Here is a 26663-nt window from a genome sequence, read left to right on the forward strand (position 1 = left end):
AAAATTTTTTTCAGTTATAGATATCAAAATCAAATTTCCCGTCGTTTGAAGAAAACAACTCTTATGGTCAGACTGCCTTTTTGCAGGTTTTGGGCTATTTTATATTTTTTACATTTTCCCCCATATCTTTGGTGTTTTTAGTCCGATTTTCAAAATTTTTTCAGTTAAAGAAATCAAAATTAAATTTCCCGTCTATTAAAAAACTAACTATTATTGAAAAAAAAGTCTATTGTTTTTTGGAATGTTATTGAACAAAAGTAGACTCTTAATGTAATATGCAAATAATCAAACAATATCTTAATGTTAACTGACATAAAACTGAAGGCAAAAGACTTTTTTACATAGCATAGCATATTATTACTTAGTCTTTAAACCAGAAAGAGTTTTTTGTTATAAATGGTCAAGCATGAAAATGCAAAGATATATTTTATTAGAAAAATAGTATAATTAAAGAATAAATAGTCAATTTTAGACAGCCTACACATTTGCAAAAAAATGCGCAGTTTCTTATTAAGTTAGATTAAGACACCAACAATATTGATGGTAGTATTTCACCCCCCCCCCTTCTCCCCTAAAAATAAGCTTTTATGAAAAAAAAATATCTTTCATATAGTGGCTAGTTTTTCTTTATTGATATCAATCACAGCCGGCTATTATCTAACAAGTATTTTGAAAATGATTCAACTTGTCACAGAAAGTATAAATAAAACTGATTTTTAAAGTTTAGTGGAATACCAGGGAGGGAGAGGAAATTAGAATATAAATTGTACTCGTTGTCACATTTGTTAAATTGATCAGTTTTATAGCTTTTCCATGAAAACCTACAGAAGGGGTATATTTGTTTATCTTTATCGTATACATAGATATATTGACCATTGTCTATATAAGATAATATTTGAATACAGAGCAGTTGCCTACGTTACATATTCTCTGCTGACGGACAGACTAACCGACCGATGGACAACCGACAGACCCTAATCATAGAGAAAAAGTTTGCTATTAAAAATGAATAAATGTCAGAATATGACAGAATGATAAATATTGAATTTATCCCAATTTTACACCCGATAATGGCCAATTACACAGACATCATATAAATCAAATATATGCTTATGCAAATCGTAGGTGTTATTGAAGCAAAGCTTCTCTATAGTTTGTTGGTTTGTAGGTACAATTAAATGTGTGTATTTTTAATTGAATCATTATAAAGTTGATTATTTTTTATGTTAACATTTGACAATTTGACTTATTATCATTTAGACTTTTACATAATAAGGAATAAGTTTTCATCTAATTAAATATACTAAGAGATCTAAAGGTATAAGAAAAGAAACGATAAATCCTCAATTATGATACATTAAATGTATCTTCTGTAGATTAAAATTAATGGTTGAAAAGCTTGGGCACTGCCAGTTCTAACAAACTAATTAAGATATAATAAAAAGTACCCAACGAATGAGATATCGTGTTTACCTTGGGTATCAATAGAATTTACTGACCTATGTCCCCTTCCTTCTTTACTGTACTGCAGTTTACTGTTCTCCTTTACAAGAGTATTTATAGATTGCATTTGTATCTTTTAATATTTTTTTATTGCATCGTATAATGGACAGAATTCCGCCGATATTAAAATGAATAATTAAGATTAATCCTATGATTTTCATTTTTTTAGTCAGGAATTTTGTCTGTAATACGATGATTTTTCAGTATGGCTGAGAACCGGTTCTAATCCAGTGAATAATAATCGGTTTCGAAGCCACACTGGAAATATTTTTAATAATTCGTCTTTCTCAATCATTAGGTTTAAAAAATTATTTTAATTATTATAAATTAAAGGATAAATTTGTAATAAATAATATTTTTGTATAAGAAGTAAAACAAAATTTAATGATTGATCATTTGTTAATAAAGTAATCATCATTACCTAATAATAGGGGATAGGACAATGGACTTAGAAATAATTATGTTTCACAAACATTGGATTGGTTGTTTTTTCCACTAACTTAAGGATAAGTTATAAAAATCTAATCACTATATCTTTAAACTAGCAGCTACGTAAATAGAGGCCTCTAAAGGCATTTAAGGTCGGGGAGTGAGGGAGGGGGGAGTCGACTCTCCTTTTATTTTAGATTTAAAAAGAAAGGTAAAAAACTTGTGAGGATGGTGGTACCCTCCCCTAAATTGGTTATAAATCTTTCTAAAAAATAAATTTATTTTCACTATATCCCTGTATTCAACAAATAATTTGTTATATTTTTGCTGAAACAAAATTAAGATTTCATTGAATTTTGAAAATAAATCAAATGTTCATTAGTTATATTGTTTGACGAGCAAGAAACAAATTAGACAGCTATTAAAATTATTTATATTTTTTGTACATTTTTATATTTTACTAAATTATAGGTAAGTTTTGTTTTGAAGAATTGAAAAAATACCAGAGGTGGATTCTTAAAAAAATTTGCCCCACTAATCGGTTAGTGGGGCAAAATTGTTTTCGAGAAAAATCCTCAAAAAGCACATTAAAAATCTCCAAAAATTAAATAAAGTCATAGAAGAGTTATTAACATAAGATTTTTATTTAATTTTTTGTAGATTTTTAATGTGATTCTGGAGGATTTTTCTCGAAATCAATTTTGCCCCACTAACCAATTAGTGGGGCAATTTTTTTAAGAATCCACCTCAGGTATACTGAAACAAACGAATTCCTCTAGTTAAATATAAAACAGAAACCATTTCTACATAATACACATTTAAAAAAATTAACTAAGAATTTTTATCTGTCTTCAAATTTTCAAAAATATTAATTGCTTAAATAATTATGTACAGCATTTCCCCTAAAAAGATGTTGTTATTGTTATTTCTGCGCAATTTTCAACTTTATGGACACAGATGTCCTTGTTATTAAAAGTAACAGAAAGAAAACATTTATCCAAAAATGAAGGCCACATACTTAAATTTTGCATTGAATGTTTTAAAACTGAAAGCCTCTGAAAAAAGATTTAATAATTAGGAGATTTTAATGGACAAACAAACAGACATCGTAATGTTTGGACTAAATATTAACAGTGGTCAATCTTTTGAAACCTATGGTAAATGTGTCGAAATAGGGGCTTGCTTATATTTGATGCCTATATGTCATGATTTACTTCGACATTATTATATTAAGTAGCACTACTAAACACTTTTCCTAAAATATTATGTTGATATAATAACAATGAAATATTTGGTTGTAATATGAAAACACATATCTAAACATGAAAAGAGATGTGCTGAAATGGATTGCCTATTTCTTCACTAATTTCCAAAGTTTTACAGCAGATAACCCAATTATTGCAAACGCTATTTTCAGCTACTCCAGTCAGAGGGAAAAGCTATATAATTTATAAACGATTTATACATTATATATTCAAAATTTTAATTTTTCAAATTTTGATTTTTTTGTGAAGTTAAAAGCTTTTTTAGCTAGTAGTAGATATTGAGATAGGACACGGAAGCTAGGTACACTTTCGGAAACTAAAATTCAGTACATCTGAAAAGAAACAAAAAACAGAACAACTATTGATTTCTATGAAAAAAAGGGTTGCGGAAGAAAGGTACAAGGGAGTGGTAATTAAAAAGCAAGTTCATTAATCATACTTTTGTTTATTTTGTTTTTAAATTGTTTAATTTCATCATATGAATTTCATAATTTGGTTGTAAAGAGAATAAGATGTTCTTTGAGACATTTTTGAAATTTTACAGTGAAGTATTAAAAATCACATGAAAATATGTTTTGTGCCCTTATTAAAATCATTTTATTTCTGGACCACAAACGTTATTTTATTAAAATATATTTTTAACCTCTTTTTAGGTTAGGTTAAGTAAAGACTTTAAGAGACCCGCATGAATAGAGACTAGAAATAGTTTTTTGTTGAAAAATTCAAATTCAGAGGTTAAGAAAAAGTTTTGAAGGAAAGCAATATTTTTACAATATTTAATTTCTTGTTATTTTGAAGCCACATGCTAAATGATTATAGACCGCTGGACAAATTCAATGGAAATTTCAAAATGCTTCAAATTTCAACGAACAAAAAAAAACACAGCCGTAGGTCTTAAAATACGTAAAAAGTCCAATCATAAAATAAATATTTTTAGATTGTTTTCTATAGTTCAGGTTTTCTGTACGTTGCAACATCAATAAAGTCTGTAAAGTTTGGTATCATTTTTCATAATTAGTTTTGTTGTTGGTTTTTTTAAGTGGCTATATTATTTTATTTCATCCACGTGACGATTTGCTAACAGCTGATTTGATTGAAAGAATGTGTTTTTAAAACTTTTAGGGCCAATGTTTTTTTACAGTCAAATGTTCCCTGCCTCTCTAGCTATTTGATCATTACTAATAATGACATTATAACTACATCCTCATATTGTTCATATAAGTATAAGTCTAAAGTTTGATATGACCAACCCATAACATTTTTTGGGTGGTAGTCACTATTTAATCTTTTTTTTTCCTTCTTGAACTTTTAAAACTCCCATTGCAATGCTTCAGTGTTACTAAAATTTCGCAAATAATTTTTCTAAAGAAACTCAAGTTGTATATCTCGATCATAAAACAACCAATAAAATTGTATTTCCCCAAGCAAATAGACAAATAGAGTAACAGAGAATCTAAATATTGATCTGCGAATCTTCGACGAAGCCCAAACTGTACCACTTTTTATTCCTGTGACGTTATAAAACTCCATCTCTTGTTTAGAGGTTTTCTTTCCCACTTCTCTCATCTCCCTCATTTTATGACCACACAGGAATCAAAAGTGGTGCAAAAGTTGTACAAGCTTCGTACAAATCTTCAACAGAAAATTTGCAAAGCTTATATCATCGAGAAGATGAGTAAATTAATAGTTTAATGTACAGACATGGGACAGACAAAGTGATCTATAGAGTAGATACTAATCGTCAAGGAAATCTTTACCAAACTAGCTAATTATCTTAAATATCAGCCGAGAAAATATTATTATGTTATTTTGTATAAACACTGTATGTAGTAAATTACAGTCATTTAGATCTATTTTCATGTTAATTTAGAAGCATACATTCTATAATACATATATTAGCGGAGAAAGGATGGATTCTTCTTAGAAATATATTCTGAACCGTGAAGAAAAGCCATGTCTTGTTTAGTTTAAGAGAATATCTCTACCTATTCACTTATTTGCGGTCAATTCAATGGTTTAATTGTCTTTACGATTAATTGGTTGATTAATATAGTTTTTCAATAGTATATTATAAAACGTTTTAACTTTTATTTAGTTACAATCTTTTTGAAAACTCTTAGTTCCGTTGTTTTCTTTTTTTTCTTCTAGTTTTGCTGACAGTTCTACAATTTGATTATCAGAATATTTGACCCTTTTCTAGTATGTTTTATCTTTTAATAAATATGTTAGGAGATAAAGGCACAGTTAAATTATTTCGTGTGCATATTTGGAGGGTGTGAGAAAACAAGCCTCAACCTCATCACTCCTCCCCATTTTTTATTGTAATTTCAATGGATATAGAAAAAAGTAGGATATTATGACAAACGATAAATTGTCTTTAATTCAGGTTGCTGTTACCCCGGTCATTTATTGGTCAGTTCGTTCATCCCCGAGGAGGGGTAGGGAATGGGGGAGATCGTTATTTTAGCTCGCTACAAGTTTTACTTTATTATGGTAAATGATAATCTGGTGTAAGATCCAAATAATAATAAATCTATTTTAATAAAATAGGCATAAAATAGACTAAAAAAAGGGAAGGAGGGTAATATGGTATTAATCAATAAGCTTGACAAAATCAAATATGGGCTAATGCGCGAGCACTGCATTTTTTTTTACTAATGGGGTGTTTGACTGTTATGGATCTTGAAAAAGCAGTCAAATATTCCTTACACTACACCCCCCCCCCCTTAGTTTATTTATCATAAATGTCTAGCTATACATATAAAAATTATTTTTAAAATGATATGTTTCTATTCTATCTTAAAGTTTACATACCCCTTTTCTCCTCTATTTCCTTAGCTTTTTTTTTGCCTATAATCTTCCTGTTACCATATACGTTCATGAGCATTATATTTTTTTAATGGCTGTTCTATATTTTGATATGTCCGTATAGTTGTTCGTCAGTTCGTTTTATGTTTATGTTTTTGTAATCTATGCTTGTGGCTTCGCACCTTGCATTGGGACGTAAAAATATTCAAAGGCTTTGATTTTGATTTAATTGTGGTAAACAGAATATAAGATACTAAAAACCAAAATAAAAATTATTAGGCATAACTAATTTGTTTAGACTATAAATTCTATAATACAAATAAATAAACCCCAAATGAAGGCGAGATATTTGTTTTGTAGATTTTCAAGATTCTTAAACATTAAATTTTAACAAGGATTATAAGACAACATCCATATAAGTCTTCTCACCTTCTCACCACCTTCTCACCAGTACGCCAGGTAGACTATGGTCCGTCTGGTATCAGCCTCCATATGAACCTTCTCCATTCATCTCTCTCTCTGGCTAGACTTAAGACCTCCTCAAAGTTGGCAATTTTTCTGCTAGTTATCTCTTTAATCTGGTCTAGCCATCTCTTTCTCGGTCTTCCTATCGGTCTAGGTTGATTTGGTTTCCATTCTAACATTCTCTTTACATCTCTGTCCTCTGACATTCTTATGATGTGGCCAAACCATCTAAGCTGGCTTTTCTCAATAATCAATAAAATTGATTTCACTTTGAGAATGTCTCTAATGACGTCATTTCTTAGCCTGTCTCTTCTAGTTACACCATGGATTAAACGTAGAACTCTCATTTCGGTAGCTTGGATTTTACTCTTTAGCTTTGTAGTTAGAGTCCAAGTTTCACATCCATACAAAAGTACAGGTCTCAGGATAGTTGAATAAATACAAACTTTGACACTTTTTGGTATAGATTTTTCTTTCATAAGTGGGTAAAGGCAGTTCAGATTTTTTGTAAATTTTGATATCCTGTTGTTGATTTCTTCTTCAATTAGGTTGTTTGAGGTCAGTTTACTGCCCAGATAGATAAAATTATCTGTCTCCTTAAGAGTGTGGCCGTTAATAATAATTTCACCCTCCTCTGGAGATCTACCAACCTTCATAACCTCAGTCTTCTTGTAGTTTAATTTTAAGCCAGCAGCAGCAAGTTCTCTGTCCCAGGTAGTCATCACTTCCTGAAGTCGTTGCATGCTGTCAGCTGCCTGTCCAACATCATCAGCATAGCCAAGCCTCTCCAGCATAAAATTTTCCCGTTCAATTTTAAGAATCACATGATTCATGTAAACAATGAACAGGAGGGGGGAGAGAACTGATCCTTGTCGGACACCATTGTTTACTGTAAAGTAGATTTTGCCATTAATAACAGAGCTTTTCTGATTCACATAAGCACTTTTAATAGCTCTTAAAAGTTTAGTGTCCACACCAGATTCATATAGAACATCCCATATTTTATGCCTGGGCACTCTGTCAAAGGCTTTTTCCAAGTCCAAAAAGCAAATATACTGGTTAATATTATGTTCCCAGCTTTTGTCCAGGAAAAGTCTCAGGGCAGCAATCTGGTCAACTGTACCACGTCCAGGTCTAAAGCCACATTGACTTTCTGAAAGAAGATCTTCCACCTGGGCTCTAAGTCTGATTTCAAGGATTCTCTCATAAAGTTTACCAACATGACTCATAAGTGATATTCCACGATGATTGGAGCATTCTAGAGGATCCCCCTTGTTTTTGAAAATAGGACAGATAATTGAATGATTCCACTCCTCTGGAACTGTACCTGTATTCCAAGCTAAGTTCAAGAGTTCTAGGATCAGATTCTTCAATGGTTCGCCTCCTGCTTTAATGGTTTCAATTGGGATAAGGTCTGGCCCAGCAGCTTTGTTACTTTTGGTTAACCTCAAAGACTTTTCCAACTCCTCCATTGTGATTGGGTTAGCAGAATTGTCAATTTCAGGTTCAGCATGGTTCTCATTAACATGTTCACCATCCTCTACACTATCCTCAATTTCTACATTTAGCAGGTCTTCAAAATACTCCACCCATCTTGCAGCAACATTTTCTTCGCCTGTTACAATGTCTCCATCCTTGTCTTTAATAGTAGCATTCTTTGGTTTATCTTCGTTTCTGTTTTTGTAATTCTTGGACATACTGTATATGAGTTTTCTTGTGCCTTTAAGATCATTTTCAAGATCTTTGCCAATACTCGTCCACATATTAGCTTTGGCTTTCTTTTTAGTATAATAGACAGTTTTTCTTTGATGTTCATAAGATTCTCTGCTTTCTGGTGTACGTTCCTTTAGCCATTTTCTAAAGAGCAGTTTCTTCCTATCAACCTCCAATTTAACTTCATCTGTCCACCAACCAGTTTTCTTTTTCTTTGTCTTTCCAACATTTTTCATACCAATGATGTTTTCTTGAATATCCTGGAGATGGTCACGAAGATTCTTCCAATATTCTTCAACATCATTACTTTTAATACTATCAGCATTTTCTCTGATAGCTTGCTGGATGTCATCAGCGGCTTCTTTAATATTTCCAATTTTCACTCTCTTTCTAACAGATGTTTTTTCAATCTTAGGAAGGTGTATTTTCATTTTACCCTTCACCAGTCTATGGTCTGAATCCAGAGATTCTGATGGTATTGACTTAACATCTTTGATAATTGATTTTCTGGTACTGAGAACAAAATCAATTTGAGTTTTAATATCATAGGTACCAACGTGAGAATTGTACCTGTACCAAGTGTACTGGTGGGCTTCCTTGTGCTTGAAAAACGTGTTCATAACAGAAAGGCCATTTCTAATACAGAAATCAATTATTGCTTCACCTTCCACGTTTTTCACACCAACTCCAAAGTCCCCTATGACATTCTCCACCTTGATACTTCCAACATGTCCATTTAGATCTCCAATGATGATAATTTCACTTTCAGTAGGTAGTGTGTCAAAAGTGTCTTGCAATTGTTCATAGAATAACTCCTTCTCTTCTTGTGGGCGTCCTTGTTGTGGAGCATAAGCTTGTATAAAGGAGATTTTATAACTCTTGAAGTTTAAAGTAATAGCTATTATTCGGTTATTTACATAAATAACTTTCTCCACTAATCTGCTGACTTCAGGATGTAAAATAATAGCTACACCATGTCTTGTGTTTAAGTGGTCACCAGAGTAAAATAATTCATAATCATCATGAAGTCTTCTTTGTCCGCTGCCTGCATGTCTTGTTTCAGCAAGTCCAAGTATATGTAAATTTCTTTGTGTCATGCTATGTACAATTTCTTCTGCCTTATCTTTAAAAGTGCCAATGTTGATAGTTCCAAAAAACATGTAGTCGTAGGTCTTGGTCCGGTCCGGGTTCGTTGTCCTGTAGGTCTGTCCATAATTTCGAGGCTGATTGCGTAAATCTTGAGCATATAGTTATCCACTGCTGGCTTGCTAGACCTATCACAGCTTCACGGCCATCGTCAGTTGGTTATCCAGGGTGCACCAGGCTTGGAGGTGATGGTCCGACTTTACACCCTATCCATATAAGTAAGAAAGAAAAATTAATAAGTTTATACGTACACTTTTATCAAATTTTTTTTGCAAAGGCAACCAATTTTTGAAATTTTTTGGGGGAGAGGGGGAACAAATTTTAACCTTTCTATCCATTTTTCTATATAACCTAAAACCTGATAATTAGCAATTTAGGGTCTATTGTTTTATACATAAACCTGGTAACTTTCAAACTCTAGATAAAAACATTTTTTTGGAACATTTGTATTAAAATGTTGGTCTATTAATTTAATGATATAATCAACACAGCAATGCTATTTCTTTAGTCACTTAATTCTGTTGTTATCACAGCTTTATTTAGGACTATTTTAGCCAGGTTTTCTACTGTTGTACTAATGAGTTGAGTAGCTATGAAAACCGCGTAAAAGATGCATAAGAGGGAGAAAGATTAATGTGTTGTTTTTTATGTTTATTTCAAATAACAAAAATTTGTTGAAAATAAAATAAATAAATTGAAGCCAGTAACTATGCTTCAAAGTCTTAAACTTAATTAGCTTAACTTAACCTTTTTTTTCAAACTAAACTTTTTAAATCAGCATTTCGATTGTAAAAACTTTGTCTTGTGCTTGGTCATTTTTAAACCTTTTAATCGGCCCAGGCATTCCTCTAACAAGTTATAATCTTAACATAATTAGTAATTAAGTAGTTTTACCTGAGATTGTAAAGTAACAGTTTTGTTATTAATAAGAAATTTATTTGTTAAAAAGCAGAAACATATATCCATAAATTTTCGACTAACGTTACTTTTTTTGATCGTGAGTTTACGTTTAGCATAAGTTATTAATATCAATCCTTTCAAAATATCAATAAACCATCGGCTATGAGGTTAAGGGAAGGGGAGGGATCTCTTTCTACTTTCAATTAAAGTTATACAAAGAAATTATGTAAATTTTTCTTTAAGGTGGGGAAGGGGGTGGGAATATTTTTTTTATTAATTTCTCTTAGGAGGGTTGTGACCCCTCCCAAAAAAATTTATAAACCTTCCTAAGAGAATCTACACTGTAGAGGAGAACCAAATCAGTTAATCGGTAAACACAAAACAGACATCCTATTACTTTTTTATAAAGATATAATTACTATAGGCAACTAGAGGTCTTTGTTGCTCATCTACGCTCACTGCAAGCCCACGAAGCCTTTTTGGAATTTGGTTATTCAAGGTTATTTGGATCTTATTACTCCGTTTCTCTAATGATATGTGTATATTCCTTTAAAGAGTGTTTTTCCCATTCCTCAATTAATTAAAAAACTGTTTGTTAGCTATATCCATTGTTCATTTGGTAAGGATTAAATACAAGATCTTTCATTTATTGTACTCGACAGTTGAATCTAAAATTTAGCATAGCAAATTTGTAATTGTATGATATCTATGAATTAGGGTCTAATTTTAGATTCAAATATAAATATTTTATTAATACAATAGGTATGATATTTAAATTTTTAGAAGCACTAACATCAAAATATATTTTTTTGAGTAGCGCAGCTACTCGACAAATGTGTCATCAAAATGCTTTATTACGTCCATATTTCAATTAGTATTTTTATTATTAGCATTTTTATTATTAGCATTTCTTAATTAATTAATTGATTAAAAAATTAGGCACAATATAATCCTTATACTAAAGTAACAGGATGTCTATGTGTTTGTGTGTTTGTACCGAAGGATCTCGCTAACCGCTGAACCGATCGGGTTCTCCTTAACAGGGTAACTTCTCATAGGTCCCGGGAAGGTTTATAACTATTTTGGGGGAGGGTACCACCACCCTCTCAAGAGAAATCGCCCCTAGAAAAAAACTGCCCCTCCCGAAAAAGAGACTTGAACGAAACATAAAGCAATTATTTCTTTAATTAGATATTTTAAATAATAAAAAAACATTCAAAGTGCCACTAGAGGCCTCTAGGGGCGTAGCCGCTAGTATAATATAATATAATATACAATATGTTATAATTGAGTATTTAGTAGCAATACTTGCCAAAGATATAAAAGTATTTTTTATTAAAAAAGAAAATTTTTAGGTATATTTTAAGAAATGCATTAAATGATTTTTTTTGTTCAAATATAAGAAACAAGTATACTGAGAAACAAATAGTCAGGAATCTTGAGAGACTTGATAATTGCAAATAAATTAATATCCCTGTACTTTTTACTGCCCCTTTTTATGCTATAATTTTTTTAGATTAATTTTTCTATTCCCTGAGTTTTTGTTTAAAGTATTACTCATCTAATTCATAGAAATTCCATTTTTTTGACTCACATACAAGTAACGTACGGTTTAAAAGATCTGAAAATTACCTAAAAATATCATTAATTGTTTTAAGTGGAAAAATTTGGTCACTAAAACTTTGTACATTTCAAGCCCGATAAAACCTAACCCTGGCCCATCAATGATGTACTAAAATCAAAGAATTATTTGTTGTTTAAATAATACATTTTAACTTTAGGAAAAGATATCATACATTTTAAGATAATGTCTCTGAATTATATTAGAAATTGCATATTCTTAGATTCATGCAAATATCTCAACTAAAATCTACAAGATTTTAAAAATACAATTTCTTAGATCTATTCAATTCATTTTATATTATTTTGAACAATTTTGATTTAGTTTCAAATAAGATTAGTATATATTTAGGTAAAACTATTTAATTAATAGGTTTACCATCCCACAATTCATACTTTAGCTAGCATTATTATCCTTATACTAAAGTAACATGATGTTTGTGTGTCTGTACCGAAGGATCTCGCTAACCGCTGAACCGATCGGGTTCTCCTTAACAGGGTACCTTCTTATAGTTCCCGGGAAGGTTTTTAACTATTTTGGGGGAGGGTACCACCACCCTCCCAAGAGAAATCACAATAAATCGAAATTTTTTTCTCTCGGATAGAGACTCCTACGTAACATTGCAAAGTATCGTAGAATATTGATAGAGACTCCTTCGAAACATTGCAAGGTATAGTATTATTTTTTAAACCAAACATTTAAAGTGCCTTTAGAGGCTTATAGGGGCGTAGCCGCTAGTAGCTTATATTTTGACAAAATATCAAAATTTCTATAAGTCACATTAAAATTACAAAAAAGAATAATTACCTAATATGAATTAAGTTTAGGTATAATGATAAAAAATCAATTGTTACATTTTTTAAAGGCACCAGAAACTGAATAATCTGAATCATTTAATATGTTTCCTTTGATAGAATCACAATAGGGTGTCTGTCTGATCTAGCTTGCTATTCTACTGTCATATTACTGAGATTAAATAACTGTGGACCAGGCATATATGGTTGACATTTAAAAAGAAAAATAGACTATTCACTTCTCTTTTCAATGAACAAACCAGCCAATTTTGTTGAAAACTAGGGAAGTACACAGATTAACGGATAGTTGTATAGACAAACGATGATTCTTAAGAAGTTTCTTTGAAAATGGCAGATTTTGAAAGTGTTTGTGATTAGCAACATTGGCGTGCCTGAAAGTCTGACAGTGACAACTTATTGCGATTTTTGCCATCCCCCCATAACATAAACAATGGGGAGTGAATGCAAACAACAAGATCAGGTTGGTGGAAACTCCCCCCTTGGTATCCAACAACCTACCTAATCGTCACTAGTTAGCAATAATCATTATTTTAACTTTTAATAAAAGAAACCATAGACTTTTAATGAAAGCAGTTTATCCATAAAACCAAGGATTTTATATTTAGTAAACATAATCTTTATGTAACCATCCCTACATCCCTGACGGACTGTGGGAACTTGAAATCAATTTGTTTCCTCCTTTTTACGTCAGTCTTTGACATTAGGGGGGCAGAGGCGTGCTAAGAGATTTATGTCATATATTTATGTTGTGATGTCATATATTTAAGTTTGCAGACATATGTTAGTTGTTACTCTTAATTACTCTTTAATTGCTCTCAGAAAGAATAAAGAGAAAATATATTTAAGTCAGTTGATATTGAGAGTCCTAACACAGAACATTATCTGGTTTGGGTTCGAGTCTTTATTAAGACCAATACAGCTATTCACAGACATCCTACTACTTTAGATAGTTTGCATAGGCAGATATTCTACCCCTTCAAAGTGCATAGTTAATTAATACATTGTATTAATTAAACAGACAGTCATCCTGTTGCTTGGTGTCCTGATATACAGACAGACATCCTGCTACTTCAGAACTTTCCAGCTTTGAATAATCAGTAGTTTTGACTTATTAACATATTTAATCATTTCTAAATATAGTATCAATATATAATCTTATTTACTCAAAAACTGCATTTAATCCAATATAATAAATACTTAAAAATCTGTTTGCATTTTGAATTGAATATTAAGTCTACTCTATCATTAACTTATGTAAGTCTGTCTTTATCACATTTATTTGGAAGAATTAGGAGGGGGAGGGAAGGGGGGGGGAGAGGTTTAGGAGTAAAATAAGATGTTTTGAAGACAAAGATGTTTACTTAGAATACATAGGAATTAAGTAATTTGTTTTTGGATTTGCTTTTATTGATTTTTTCATCCTTGTTTATTAGTAGAGCAGATACACTATAGAGTAGATAAGTAGGTTTTTATGCCGATTTAAGGTCTCATCCCAAGCATTGAATCTAAAATAAAAGAGCCTAAAACCATCCCTGGACCTATGTAAAGAGTTTAAACGATTCTGTAATTATCGAAATCTTTTCAAATCTATGACAAAAATCCTTTTACTTTATACTAGAGGAAAAATAGCTGTTCTACTAATGGATGTTATTTTCTTGTTTTACTTATAAAAATAATTGAAATATAGTTTTCAATGCCTGTCCAAAATTGCAAGTGTATGGAACAAAGACAAGTATAATTTTGCTCAAATTTAGCACAGCAACAATAGATAAATAATAATAAAAAGTAAAAGGATGTCTGTGTCTCTTTGTTATTGTAATTAAAGGCCCTAGGACGGTTTTAATCTATTTGGAGTGATGGTATCTTCACCTTTCCAAGATAAATCATCCCTAATAATAATTGTCTTTTCATTAGGTCATGTTATGTTTATACTGAATTAAAACCTATGTTTTATGGTTGACTATAATAAAAAAATCTCAAAATCTCCTCTCCTTACCGTAGGAATAGGCCCCACTACAGGATTAGGGCCCGGTGCAGGCGATGAGCATAAAAAAAAACTAAAAACCCCATTCCCCCCCCCCCCCTATAGTTTTATTTTATTTTAATAAGGGAAGGGTATTTCATTGGAAACACTAAAAAAGTAATAAAGAAAGAAGAATGTTTTTACAAAAAGTGAATTAACAAGGATGACAACATCCATAAAAGCGAAGCACTGAAACGGTAGGACAAACGGACATTAATACTTGTATAGTGTCAGAGCTGAATAATCAGAATATTAAAGTATAAGAGTCGAAGCAAAATTGTAAGTAAATTTGATGAAAAACTGCTTTATACTTGATAATGTTTATGGACATACTTCCATTTTAAGGACTTGGTTATAGAGTTGCTTCGCTTATAATATTGTAGATTGTTGTCCCAGGAATCAATGTACAAAAAATCAGATCAAACGGATAATTAAATCACATAAAAATTTGTTGTTAAAAAAGTAGAAAAATCAACATGTTTAAAATGGACGTACGGACATTCTGGTAATGATTATAGAGTTGCTACGCTTTCTAAATCGTACCTAACTACTACAGGAATCACCATGCAAAGTTTGAAATCGATAGGACAATTCTAACATGCCTAAATTAACGAAAAAAAGCTATCTATCTCGGACGGACCGACCCTAATTATAGAAAAGCTTCGCTTTTAAAAAGCACGCGTATAAAAGTTATAGAAAAGCTGCACTTCAAAAAAATGTTCCGTACATGATGTTTTCATTTTTCTTAAAGTATGACTTCAAAATTGTTTTATATAGAAACGTACAAACCTCTCTTGTATGTAAAAGAATATAGACAAAGATTTTGATTTGTTGTTTTCGTTAGATTTACTAGTTTTTCACTCCTAGCCTCTAGGGAAAAAGATCAGAAAAATAGCCTAAACCATTCCAAGACATATATAAAGCTTCCCTGAAAAGTAAAACACATTTTGACCAGCATTTTGGAGATATATAACTTCAGACAAAAAATACTAAATATATTAGGACGGGGTAGGTTTCTGGTAGAATCCGAAAAGGTGTGTGTTTTAAGGCTTAAAAATAGTAGTAGAACGATAATATTCACTATATATGTGTATTTCTTATTGAAAAGAACTATAGACAATATTTTTTTTTTAAAGTTAACATAAATTTTTATCGTTCTACTACTGTTTTTTACTTATAACACTTAACCTTTACGGATTTACCCAGAAACCTACTCCTCTCTATTATGTACCATAGTAACTTTTATTCCCTGCCTTATAATAAGTCAACCATCATTATAATGATAAAATATATCAGTATATCAGCTATGACCACTCTTATTTGATTTTCTACAATATTTATCTATATCCTTACTTTGTCTTTGAATGCTTTGTAAGTTATGAAAAGTTTGAGAAGGATGATTTTTTAAGATCTTTAACCTTCCCTTTCATATATATGTATTTCTTTCATGTCATAATATGTTCACATGAAAGAGGAAAATTATAAATTGCGAAAAGATGTAACATTTGAAATTTAATGCTAGTTGAAAAAGTAAAGGACTGGCGTATAGTCAAAATCACTTTTATTTTGTTAAGATAAATATATTATTTTGTCCCTTATGTAATGGTAGCATGCGGTTACTGTTACTAATAAAGACAATGATAGAATATTTAAAAAAAATTTAGATATGTGAAAAGTTGTCAAGAGTTTATTTAGGGCTTTTCTTCATCCTTCTAATTCATATTGGTCAATTATACTTTGACTAACCAGGGTAGAACTATCTCATTTATGCTTTACCCTTCTTGTATATTTCAGTATTGCATGGACATAAAAGTAAAATAGCTAGGAAACATAAAAGCAAATACTTTAAAACATAAAACATTAAACACAATAGTTATTAGCAACATTCCTTTTAATTTGTTTTTGACCATCAAAGTAACCTAACCTCTACTTATGTTTTTTAAATCAAAACTTTTCTTAATAAGTGGCTACGTCACCAGTAACTTTGAAACTTAACCTATTTTGTTTATTGCAATTTCTTCTCTATTTTGTAATATGTAATTGGTAATAATTGACAAAAAAAAATCATTCGCTGCTGTTTGCTCTAGATTCATTTAAATGACAGGTATTGCAATCAAATCAATGTTTTTTTTTGTTGTAAACAGTTAGGTTTATAAGTAACATACTATATTATGGAAGAATTATCAAAGCATTTGTAGAATATTTTCAGGGATTAAGACTTGTGAAAATAAATTGACAAATAGATTTTTTCCCTCATAGATGTTTTTGAAAACTAATAAAATAGGCAAATTATAACATCTTTGTCAACTTTTTATGATATTTTATTCACTTTAGAAGGGGGGAGGCGGTTGTGACACTTTGTGAAACCAAAAACTAAAAGTCAAAGGAACTCAACCAAAAAAAAAGAGTTACAGCACTGAAATTTGGTATGGCAGTTGCTTTAAAGAGGTACAATGTGGAACTGTGAAGAAACGGCGGCGGAACCGCCGCTATCGCCGAATTTTTTTGGCGGGAAACGGCAGTAGCGGCGGTTTCACCAACTTTTCCACATTGTACCTTTTTAAAGAGACTGTCATTCCAAATTTCAGTGCTGTAACTCGTTTTTAAGTTAAATTCCTGTAGTTTTGGTTGTAATAAGTGTCACAACCGCCCCCTCCCTTTAAAATATATCCTTTCCCTGGGCAAGATGAACAAAGGTTCGGTTTCCGGTTGTAGAAAGGCTGTAAAACGTTTAATTGACAATTCCGACATTTTTATATCATCAACATTCACGTTCATTCTTTACAGCTTAAAAAATTGTCTTACATGTAGATTATGAAGTTTGGCAACATCGCGTGCTTCATAATAAATGAAATATGAAGAAGAAATAAATATTAAAACTTTAGATATTAAAATTTCTTGATAAACTATATGATCTGCATGAAGCTTTCTAAAAGCCTTAACACAGTCAATTCAGCAGCTTCTGAGATATTTTGATCAAGAAAAACTAATAATGCTTCAATGTTGTTTAAAGTAAACAACTTTCAATTATTTAACAACATTTTAAGTGTGGTAAAGCCACTCTTTACCACAATAGGTACCTCCTTAAGATATCCCATGAACTAGGGAACCTTATTATCACTAGGTAGGTACTTGGAAGATGTAGGCTGGGAGGACTTCTGGGATGGAAGGTCAGCTTGGTGAGGGTTCTTCAGGCAGGAAGGTCTTCTTGATGGACTGCTACTTCCTTGTTATATTACAAAAATAATATTTGTTAAATAACAAAGATTTCTTTGGAGTTATATATTTATTTTGACTGTTAACAGTTTCAAAGCAAATACAGAACTGATTTATTACAATAAATATCTCAGCTTTTATACCCGTCAATTCAAATCAGCTGACAAAATGTTGACTTCATTTTTAAAATGGCTACTTCCATGATTCAAAATGGCTGCCTTCATATTCAAAATGGCTGCCTTTTGTTAACAAAATTTGAATTGACAATAAGAAGATCAGAACATCAATATAGACATTATATACATCATATACATATCATTTATATACATAAAATTTATGATACTAGTATTCAATCTATTGTGTTGTGCTCATTTTCAATACTGGGATATCAGAAAATGCAGTATGTGTGTATCAGAGTTCGTTCAAAATATGCATATTGATTTTTATTGAACTTTGCACTTTTTACAATAGAGAATGTGAAGAGTATTAAGGTTATATTGCACCTTTATACATAGTTTTGTAATCACACAAGTTTTGTTCTTTGACCACAAAGGTATACTAAGTTCTTCAATCACAAAGATAAGTCTTTAACCATAAAGGTCACTTCAATTGACCACTAAGGTCTTTGCACAAAACCACAAAGGTTTGTCCTGGACCACAAAGGTCCCTTGATCAACCACTAAGATTCATCCTTGACCACAAAGGTCCAGTCTATCACAAAGGTCCAATATATATGTTGTCTTAACCTCTTTTCGAGGAAGCTTTGTGTTTATCAAGTTCGAAATTAATTCCTTATCATTATCCTAAACTAAGCGCAAATGTCGTCTTTTTTGACTTTCCTTTCATAAAGTGACGCGGCATGGATTGTTTATATATTTTGATGCGCACGTTCCTTACTTTTGAATGAGATATGAGTGTGTGAAGATTTCGGAGAACAAAATTGGGCCTATCATTGGTCTCATAGTGCGTGAACGACCCTAGTATACCAGGGATTTGAAACCATAAGAACTTCAGGACTTTGAAATAATTTCATCAATAAATCTATAATCAAACCTGCTGTTGAAACTTGATGGTTCCTGGTATTGGGGGTTTGTATGTTCGCCAACAGATCTCGAGAACTTCCCGCTAATTCGGAAGTCATACTCAACCAAAGTGTCATGGTTGAGACAATTTCAAAGTATCTGATGAATAGGCGTTAGCATTCATCAAGAGATCAATAGCATCCAGTGATTTATTGATGCAATAAACTGTGACAATTTTTTCTGTGAAATAAGTACCTAGTGAATCAATATGCCACTAACCAAAAAGCAGAAAATTGAGCGAGCTGTCGCTATTGGCAGTGAAAGGCTAGAGGTGTTTGACGAACAGTTAAAAGTGTTTTATGACAATCTAAAAGCCTGCCAAAGTTTTAGTTCATGTGAAAATGTGAATGTAAAATCAATTCGTGACATTTTTAGTGAGGTCAAGGACCAATCTGACCTAATAAAAAGTTTAAAACCTGCCGTGGAGACTAGTGAGCTGCACGAGTTCAAGCGTGAATTGGATGAAGCTAGTGAGCAGAAAACTGTTGCAGATAAAGTTTATGCGTGGTTGGAGCAGTGTACAAAAATTCTGTACTGGCTTGACAATGATTCAGACGACGCGAGGTCAAGCACTGTCGCCAGGAACCTCGACGTCATTGAGAAGGTGAAGATGGACATGGGAGTGCTTAAAATTTCCATGGAGTTGCGCCAAGAAGTACGTGATATGTACAGAAGGCTTAGAGAGATGGAACGTCGTTCATCTAACTTGGATGAGAGTGGGACACCTGCCATGCTCTCCAGAAGTATGTCTGCCGTGGATATCCGGGGTTCCAACCCGCAGTATGGGCGCTGGGACAACAGTTTGCTGCCGTCCTTCGACGGTACTGACACGGATTACCCAAACTTTAAACAGGTCTTTAAGGATCTATGCTCTGGTTACGGATTTGCTGACCAGAGGTTAAGTCTGATGTTGTGTATGGAGAAGGTGATAACCAACCCGGAACTACGCAAGCAAGTGTCAGCGATTAGAGATCATAATGAACAATGGTCGTTTCTCGATCAGATGTTTTTATCAAACACTCGCCGGTTCATGAGGATTTTAACTAAGCTGAACAAGATGAAACCTGTAGATAAACCTGTGGACGTGGTTAGTGCAATTGCTACCTTCAAGAGCATGATGCAGGAAGTAGAAGCCATCGTTGGTTCTGCAGCTAAGGATTACAACCACCTAACTCTTATTCATATTTTTAAAGACAAGTGCCCTGAAAATTTGAGAGAGAAAATTATGATGGAGCTAGGTAGCATGAACCAACCAAACATCCAGAAGATTGTAGAACTGCTGGAGAGGACCAGGGGAGCAATGTTGGCCGGTGATATGTCCTATGACACTAGCGCCGGCAAGAGAAATCGTGACAGAGCTGCCGCCGCGCAAGTATCTGGCCGCAGCGACAATAAGAATGGAAAGGCTGGAAAGGACAAGGCTTCCAAGTGGAACAGTGCATGTCCTGTGGAGAGCTGCAAGGAGAAACACCCGATTTTCCGTTGCCTCACGTTTAAGAAGATGGATGTGGTTGACCGAAAGAAAGTTGTCCAGCAGAAGAAGTTATGTGAACTCTGCCTGTGTGACGGCCATGCTGCTGACAAGTGTAATAAATCGGATAAGCTTGGTGGTTGTGGCACCAATAATTGCGACAGATATCATTCTAGGTTGCTCCATGAGGCTAGTGCTGGTGTGAATACAGTCTACAAGTCAAGTTCTGCACCCAGCCCCTGTACCTTCTTACTTCAGTTAGTTCCTGTTGTAGCACCTGGCGGCGGCACCTGCCACGCCACTGTCATGTTTTACTCTGGTGCAAATTTGCCACTTGTGTCTGAGAAGTTATCCAACAAGTTGAAGCTGAAATCTACCGGCAGATATACAACTATTTCTGTAGCTGACGGCAGTGAGTCTTCCTGCCGCAATGTTGTGTTTTATCTGAAGGATAGGGACGGTAATTTGAGGGAGTTTGAGGCAGCTGTCATGCCTACCCTCGGCGGGGCCAACGAGATGCGCTCGGTCCACCCCGAAACTGCCGCCGAGATATTTAAAATGCCGCCAGAAAGATTTACATATATTAGTGGAGGCTTAGATATCATCATTGGAAATACACATCCTGACGTGTTTCCATCAACCTACCAGAAAGTGGGCCAGTCTATGTTGTGGCGAACCATTTTTGGTAGTGGTTTTATCTGTACGAGTGCTGACGGTGGAGCTGGAGATCAAAAGTCGGCATATAAGGCTGTCAGTGTCAGTGGAGGCACCTTGCCAGACTTTCTGACGTCTGAATCGTTTGGCGTACAGCCGCAGGCACTTTGTCCAGGATGTACTGCCTGTCAAGAGTGCAAGGCTATGGCCGACGGCACTACCTGGGACCAGCGTGAGAGGCAGAGGATAATTGAGGCAGGTTTAACACTAGACTTGCAGTCCAACAAGTGGACAGGTCAATATGCTTATATTGAAGATCCTCACACTTTACCCTACAATGAGAGTTTAGCCCGCAAAATTGCTGAAAAGGATCGTGCCAAGATGGTCAAGGAAGGTACCTATGGAATGTATGTGGAGGTATTCAACGACGCCATATCCAGAGGCGTGTTTAAGAAAGCCATGCCTGAAGAATTGCAGTATGAAGGACCTAAGTCTTGTTCATCAATAGTGGTTGCTTTCAAGGAGGATTCAAGTTCCACACCCATGAGATTGTGTGCAAATAGTTCTCTGACGTTCAAAGGTACCAGTTTTAATAACATAATGCTGGGAGGTCCGCCGCCAATGCAGAAGATTTTTTATCATTTGTTGCTTTTCCGCGGTTACAAGGTTGGTTTAACCGCGGATATTTCCAAGTTTTATAACTCCATCCTGGCCACAGAGTTCGACAGCCAGATGAAGAGAGTTTTATTTTCCCCGACGCCAGACGGTCCACTTGAAATTTACCTGACTAAAGTTGTGAATTTTGGCGAGTTGGCTGCGGGAAACTTGGCAGTTACAGCCCTGAAGTTGACGTCCCGCCTGTTCGGCGGAAAGAGTGAAGCAGAGGTCAAGGAGATGTATGGAGAGGGGCAGATAAACGGTAGTGAAATTGCTAAACCTGAATTATGGAAGGAGCCACAAATACCTACCTACCCTGATGAGGATTTCAAGTTACCTCAGATTCCAGTTGCAGTCAAGCTTGAGAAGCACAGCTTCATAGATGACGTTATTTTGGGAGCAGGATCGAAACCAGAAGCCAAGGAGATGATGAAAGAAGCCGACAGAATTATCGGCAAAGGTAGTTTTTCCTTCAAACAAGTCATTTATTCTGGAGATGATTGCCAGCCAACCAAGGTTCTTGGGCTGATATGGAAGCCAGCCACCGATGTGTTATCCATCGCCACAAGAGTCAACCAAGATGGTAAAGTCAAGGGAAAGAAGGTGAAAGAGGATGCGGATTTGTACAACCTCCAGGACGCCTTGGACGAGAATCTGACAAAGAAGATGGTCCACAGGTTCACCGCCCAGACCTTCGACCCGATCGGGCTTTGCAGCCCTATTCTGTTGAGAATTAAACTTGTCCTGCGGAAAACATGTTTGCTGAATTTGGGCTGGCAAGATTTCATTCCAAAAAGTCTACGGGATGAACTTGTTAAGTCGCTGGAGGACAGAGCTGAGGTCGCTAAATTGGAGTTTGACCGTTGTGTGGTCCCGGAGGAACCAACTGGCCTTCCATCCTTGATGATGTTTTCGGATGGGTCATCAGAGGCTTATGCATGTATGGCATATTTGAGGTGGCCAACTAGACAAGGATTTGAAACGTTTCTGCTAGCCACCAAGTCAAGAGTTGCGCCGGTCAAGTGTGAATCAATTCCACGCCTTGAATTGATGGGTTGCCAGATGTCCACAAGGTTGTCAAAGTCCATCAGAGATGCCCTGCCCTTTGATGTTATCAGAGTGATGTACTTTACTGATTCATCGTGTGTTTTATCACAAATAGTTTCCAACAGTGCTATGTTGAACACATTTAATTCTCATCGCATTGGAGAAATTCAATCTGCAACCAACAAGGATGACTGGAGGTGGGTCCCGGGGACACACAATGTTGCAGATTTGGGCACCAGAAGCACCTGCAAGGTATCAGATTTGGGACCAGGTTCCAGGTACAGATTGGGCCCAGAATGGTTGCGCCAGGATGAAAGTGCGTGGCGGGACAAGTCAAGCAGGATTTACCACCAGAGGAGTTGAATACCAAAATGGTTAAGTTATGTTCAATGAAAGTTGCCGGAGAAGCCGCTGAAGATGTCTTTAGGTTTAAGCACAGGAGATCATTTGGACAGGCCAAACGTATTATGGCAGCTGTCCTGCAAGTAGCGAACACCTGGTTGAAGAAGCTAAAGAGCAGACAAGAAGGTAAGACTACAGCCGCTGGTAGTCATGTAGCAGCCGCAGATTCTGTGTACAAGCCGTCTTTGTACAATTTTATGGCGGCGGCGGAACTTTTTATTGTGTCATGTAGCCAACAGGATGAGTGGATAAATGACGCTAAAGGCAATTATGCGTCATTGAATCCATTAGTGCATGAAGTATCATTGACCTGGCCTGTCGTTGGTCCCGGAGGAAATTATGTGACCAGGGAGATGAGAATTCTTAAAATGGTTGGTCGTGGAGAGCCCGTCATTGACGCCATTACTGGTGGCCGTAAAATGATATTTGAAGACATGCCAGGTTTAATAATTTTGGAGCCTGGTAATTGGTTAGCTGCTGTTTTTATGAGAGAAGCGCATGTTGAGCTTCACTCTGGTGTCCGTGGAACTTTAGCTGAGAGCCGCCGTTGGTGCTGGATTGTGAAGGCAAGGAGGTTGTCCATCATGGAAGTGAAGAAGTGTTGGCCCTGCAGTGTTGAGAGGGCCAAGGAATGTCGTACTACCATGAAGGATGTGTTACCTGACAAGTTGGTCCCGAGCAGGCCTTTTGAAGCTGTGCAAGTCGACTTGATGGGTCCGCTGGTTACGAGGAGAGCTGCCGCCAAAACGAGGAGTCAGACAGCAACGAAGAAGGTGTGGGTGTTCGTGGTGGTCTGCAGGTTCTCAGGGGCGTTATGGTTAGATGCCTTGGAAAAGTATGGTACCAGCAGTATCCTGTTGTCCCTGCGCAAGTTGGAGGCTGTTCATTGTCTGCCGAAGGTCATAGTAAGCGACATGGGCACACAATTATCCGGTGCTCGCAAGGTTTTAGAGCAGAAGTTGGGCAGCCAGGTAGAGTTTTCTTGGTCTCAGATCCCGGCCCGAGCCCACCATTTTATTGGGCAAGCTGAGAAAATGGTGGGATTAACCAAGAGATTGCTGTCCAAGAAGTTGGTGAATAGTTCTGTTAATTTCAACGAGCTCCTGGTGCTGTTGGCAGAGGTTAGCAAGTTGATGAATAGCAGACCATTGACGATAGAAGCTGCGAACGACGTGGAGAATTGGCGGCTGATTACCCCTGGCCAGCTGCTGGGAAATGTTGACCGCCAGCCGTTGTGCAATGTGGCGATGAAACCGGAGGACCAAATTTCCTCCAGGTTGAAGTTGTTAGAAGATTTGTCTGCCCAGTTTTGGACTGCCTACCGCCAGGAGATTCTACCGAAGATATTACGGATGTCCAAGTGGAAGGATGAGATGGCGGAGCCACTAGCCGACGGAGATATAGTTCTGGTTACGAGTACCAACCCGCTGATGAGATGTTTGAGGATGGGCCGAGTGACGAGGATTGAGGATGGGAGAAAGACTGCAAGAGTCTTGTTCAGGCTGTCAGATAAATCTCCCCTGGAAGAACATGCTGTATCAGTCAGGCAGTTGTTAAAAATTATGATTAATAATTGATTCTTATTTTATGGAAATTGAGATTTTTTTTTAGTAAAAAAGCCACATTTTTCATATGCCTATTTTTATGCCTAAAATAAGAATCAAATGAAATGCGATTAAATTTTATTCTATTTCATATGCTCAAATTTAATTTTATTGAGTTTAATTTCTTTTCAAAAGTACAATTCATTATAAAACTTACCTGAAAAGTTTACCAAAAAGGAATAAATGTGTCGAGGTTGCGTGATTCGATATTTATTCTAAGAAAAAAATCAAGTATTTTTTTTAGCAGATTTTTTAAAAATTATATATGAATTTCAATCAAGTAAAACATTTTATTCAGATCAAGGAATGATTGAAAATTCATATTTAAAGTCGTATGTTTTTTTTACAAAGAAAAATTGGTATTTTTCATAATTCCGATGAAAATTCTAACGAAGATATTATTATTTTGCTATTCTTTAAGTATTAAAAAGTTTTATTGTTGATTAAGATAGTACAGTTCTTATTCATTAAGTTTGAAAAACTTTCTGCCCAAGGATTTTGAAATATTTTTTCTTACTACTCTTTTTGATGCTTAACAAATTTAATTTTAAGTACCTATAAATCTTAATTTTCTTGTCTAAGATTTATTTCGTTTTATTTTACCATTATTGTTTACATTTCAACCTGATTTCGTAGGTACTTATTGATTTATTAATAATGATTTATTACCTATTGATTATGAAATGATTATTATTTAGTATAAGTTGTTATATTTACAACATCATGATTAACAGGATTATCCATTTTAGGATTTGAGTATGTGATCTTGTGAGTGTCATGTGCATGGAATATTGTATGGTACAAACCAATCCCCATCCTTCTATCCTAAAATGTGAGGTATTATGAGTCCTAGTGAGGAGTATAATATTGTGTATGCATTTCACGGGGTTTCATTTAGTTAGGAGCAAAATTGTCACGTTTTCGGGATGTGGCCATTCTCATGTGATTATGGTGAGTTGAGTTTAGTGAGAAATGTTGCTAGTGCTCAGCGCAAAAAAAACCTTGAATCTCGTTAAGGAAGTTAATTTGACTTTCAAACGGGGGGTGTGTCTTAACCTCTTTTCGAGGAAGCTTTGTGTTTATCAAGTTCGAAATTAATTCCTTATCATTATCCTAAACTAAGCGCAAATGTCGTCTTTTTTGACTTTCCTTTCATAAAGTGACGCGGCATGGATTGTTTATATATTTTGATGCGCACGTTCCTTACTTTTGAATGAGATATGAGTGTGTGAAGATTTCGGAGAACAAAATTGGGCCTATCATTGGTCTCATAGTGCGTGAACGACCCTAGTATACCAGGGATTTGAAACCATAAGAACTTCAGGACTTTGAAATAATTTCATCAATAAATCTATAATCAAACCTGCTGTTGAAACTTGATGGTTCCTGGTATTGGGGGTTTGTATGTTCGCCAACAGATCTCGAGAACTTCCCGCTAATTCGGAAGTCATACTCAACCAAAGTGTCATGGTTGAGACATATGTCCTGGACCACAAAGGTCCCTTGATAAACCACTAAGATTCATCCTTGACCACACAGGTATTACTTAATCAATCTCTATAATATAGTTAACCACCAAGGTTTATTTTATCACAAAACCACCAAGGGTAAACATTAACATAGTATTCAAGCTTGGCAAATATAACTAAACCTTTTATATTGCCCTGCTTAATACTCTACTGTATATTTTCATTTATTTGAATGTTGATATATGTTGCGTCATGATGTATTAGTTTCTAAACAAGTACGCTTTACAACATAAGTTATTTTTTGCCTGTTATTAATTTTAATTATTTCAACTATTTTAAGTACATCAAATTTTGTTGATGTTGCAAAACTTTT

General features: G+C 34.5%; 2 protein-coding genes across 5 annotated transcripts in view; one reads left to right on the plus strand and one right to left on the minus strand.

Annotated features, from left to right (window-relative positions):
* Positions 1 to 26663, plus strand: part of ko (Stork-head domain-containing protein knockout) — a 142456-nt gene that overhangs the window by 21905 nt on the left and 93888 nt on the right. The window lies entirely within an intron of this gene.
* LOC145312564 (uncharacterized) lies at positions 6470 to 9343 on the minus strand. The gene has a single exon (XM_080151820.1). It carries the CDS (start codon positions 9341 to 9343, stop codon positions 6470 to 6472), a length of 2874 nt encoding a protein of 957 aa, XP_080007946.1.

The sequence above is a fragment of the Acartia tonsa genome, chromosome 2 (genome assembly GCF_053477335.1).
Source record: "Acartia tonsa isolate MP-2025a chromosome 2, ASM5347733v1, whole genome shotgun sequence".
NCBI lineage: Eukaryota > Metazoa > Arthropoda > Copepoda > Calanoida > Acartiidae > Acartia > Acartia tonsa.

Coding starts and splice junctions, on each gene's coding strand:
- LOC145312564 (XM_080151820.1), bottom strand. CDS start 9,343: ATGTTTTTTGGAACTATCAACATTGGCACTTTTAAAGATAAGGCAGAA.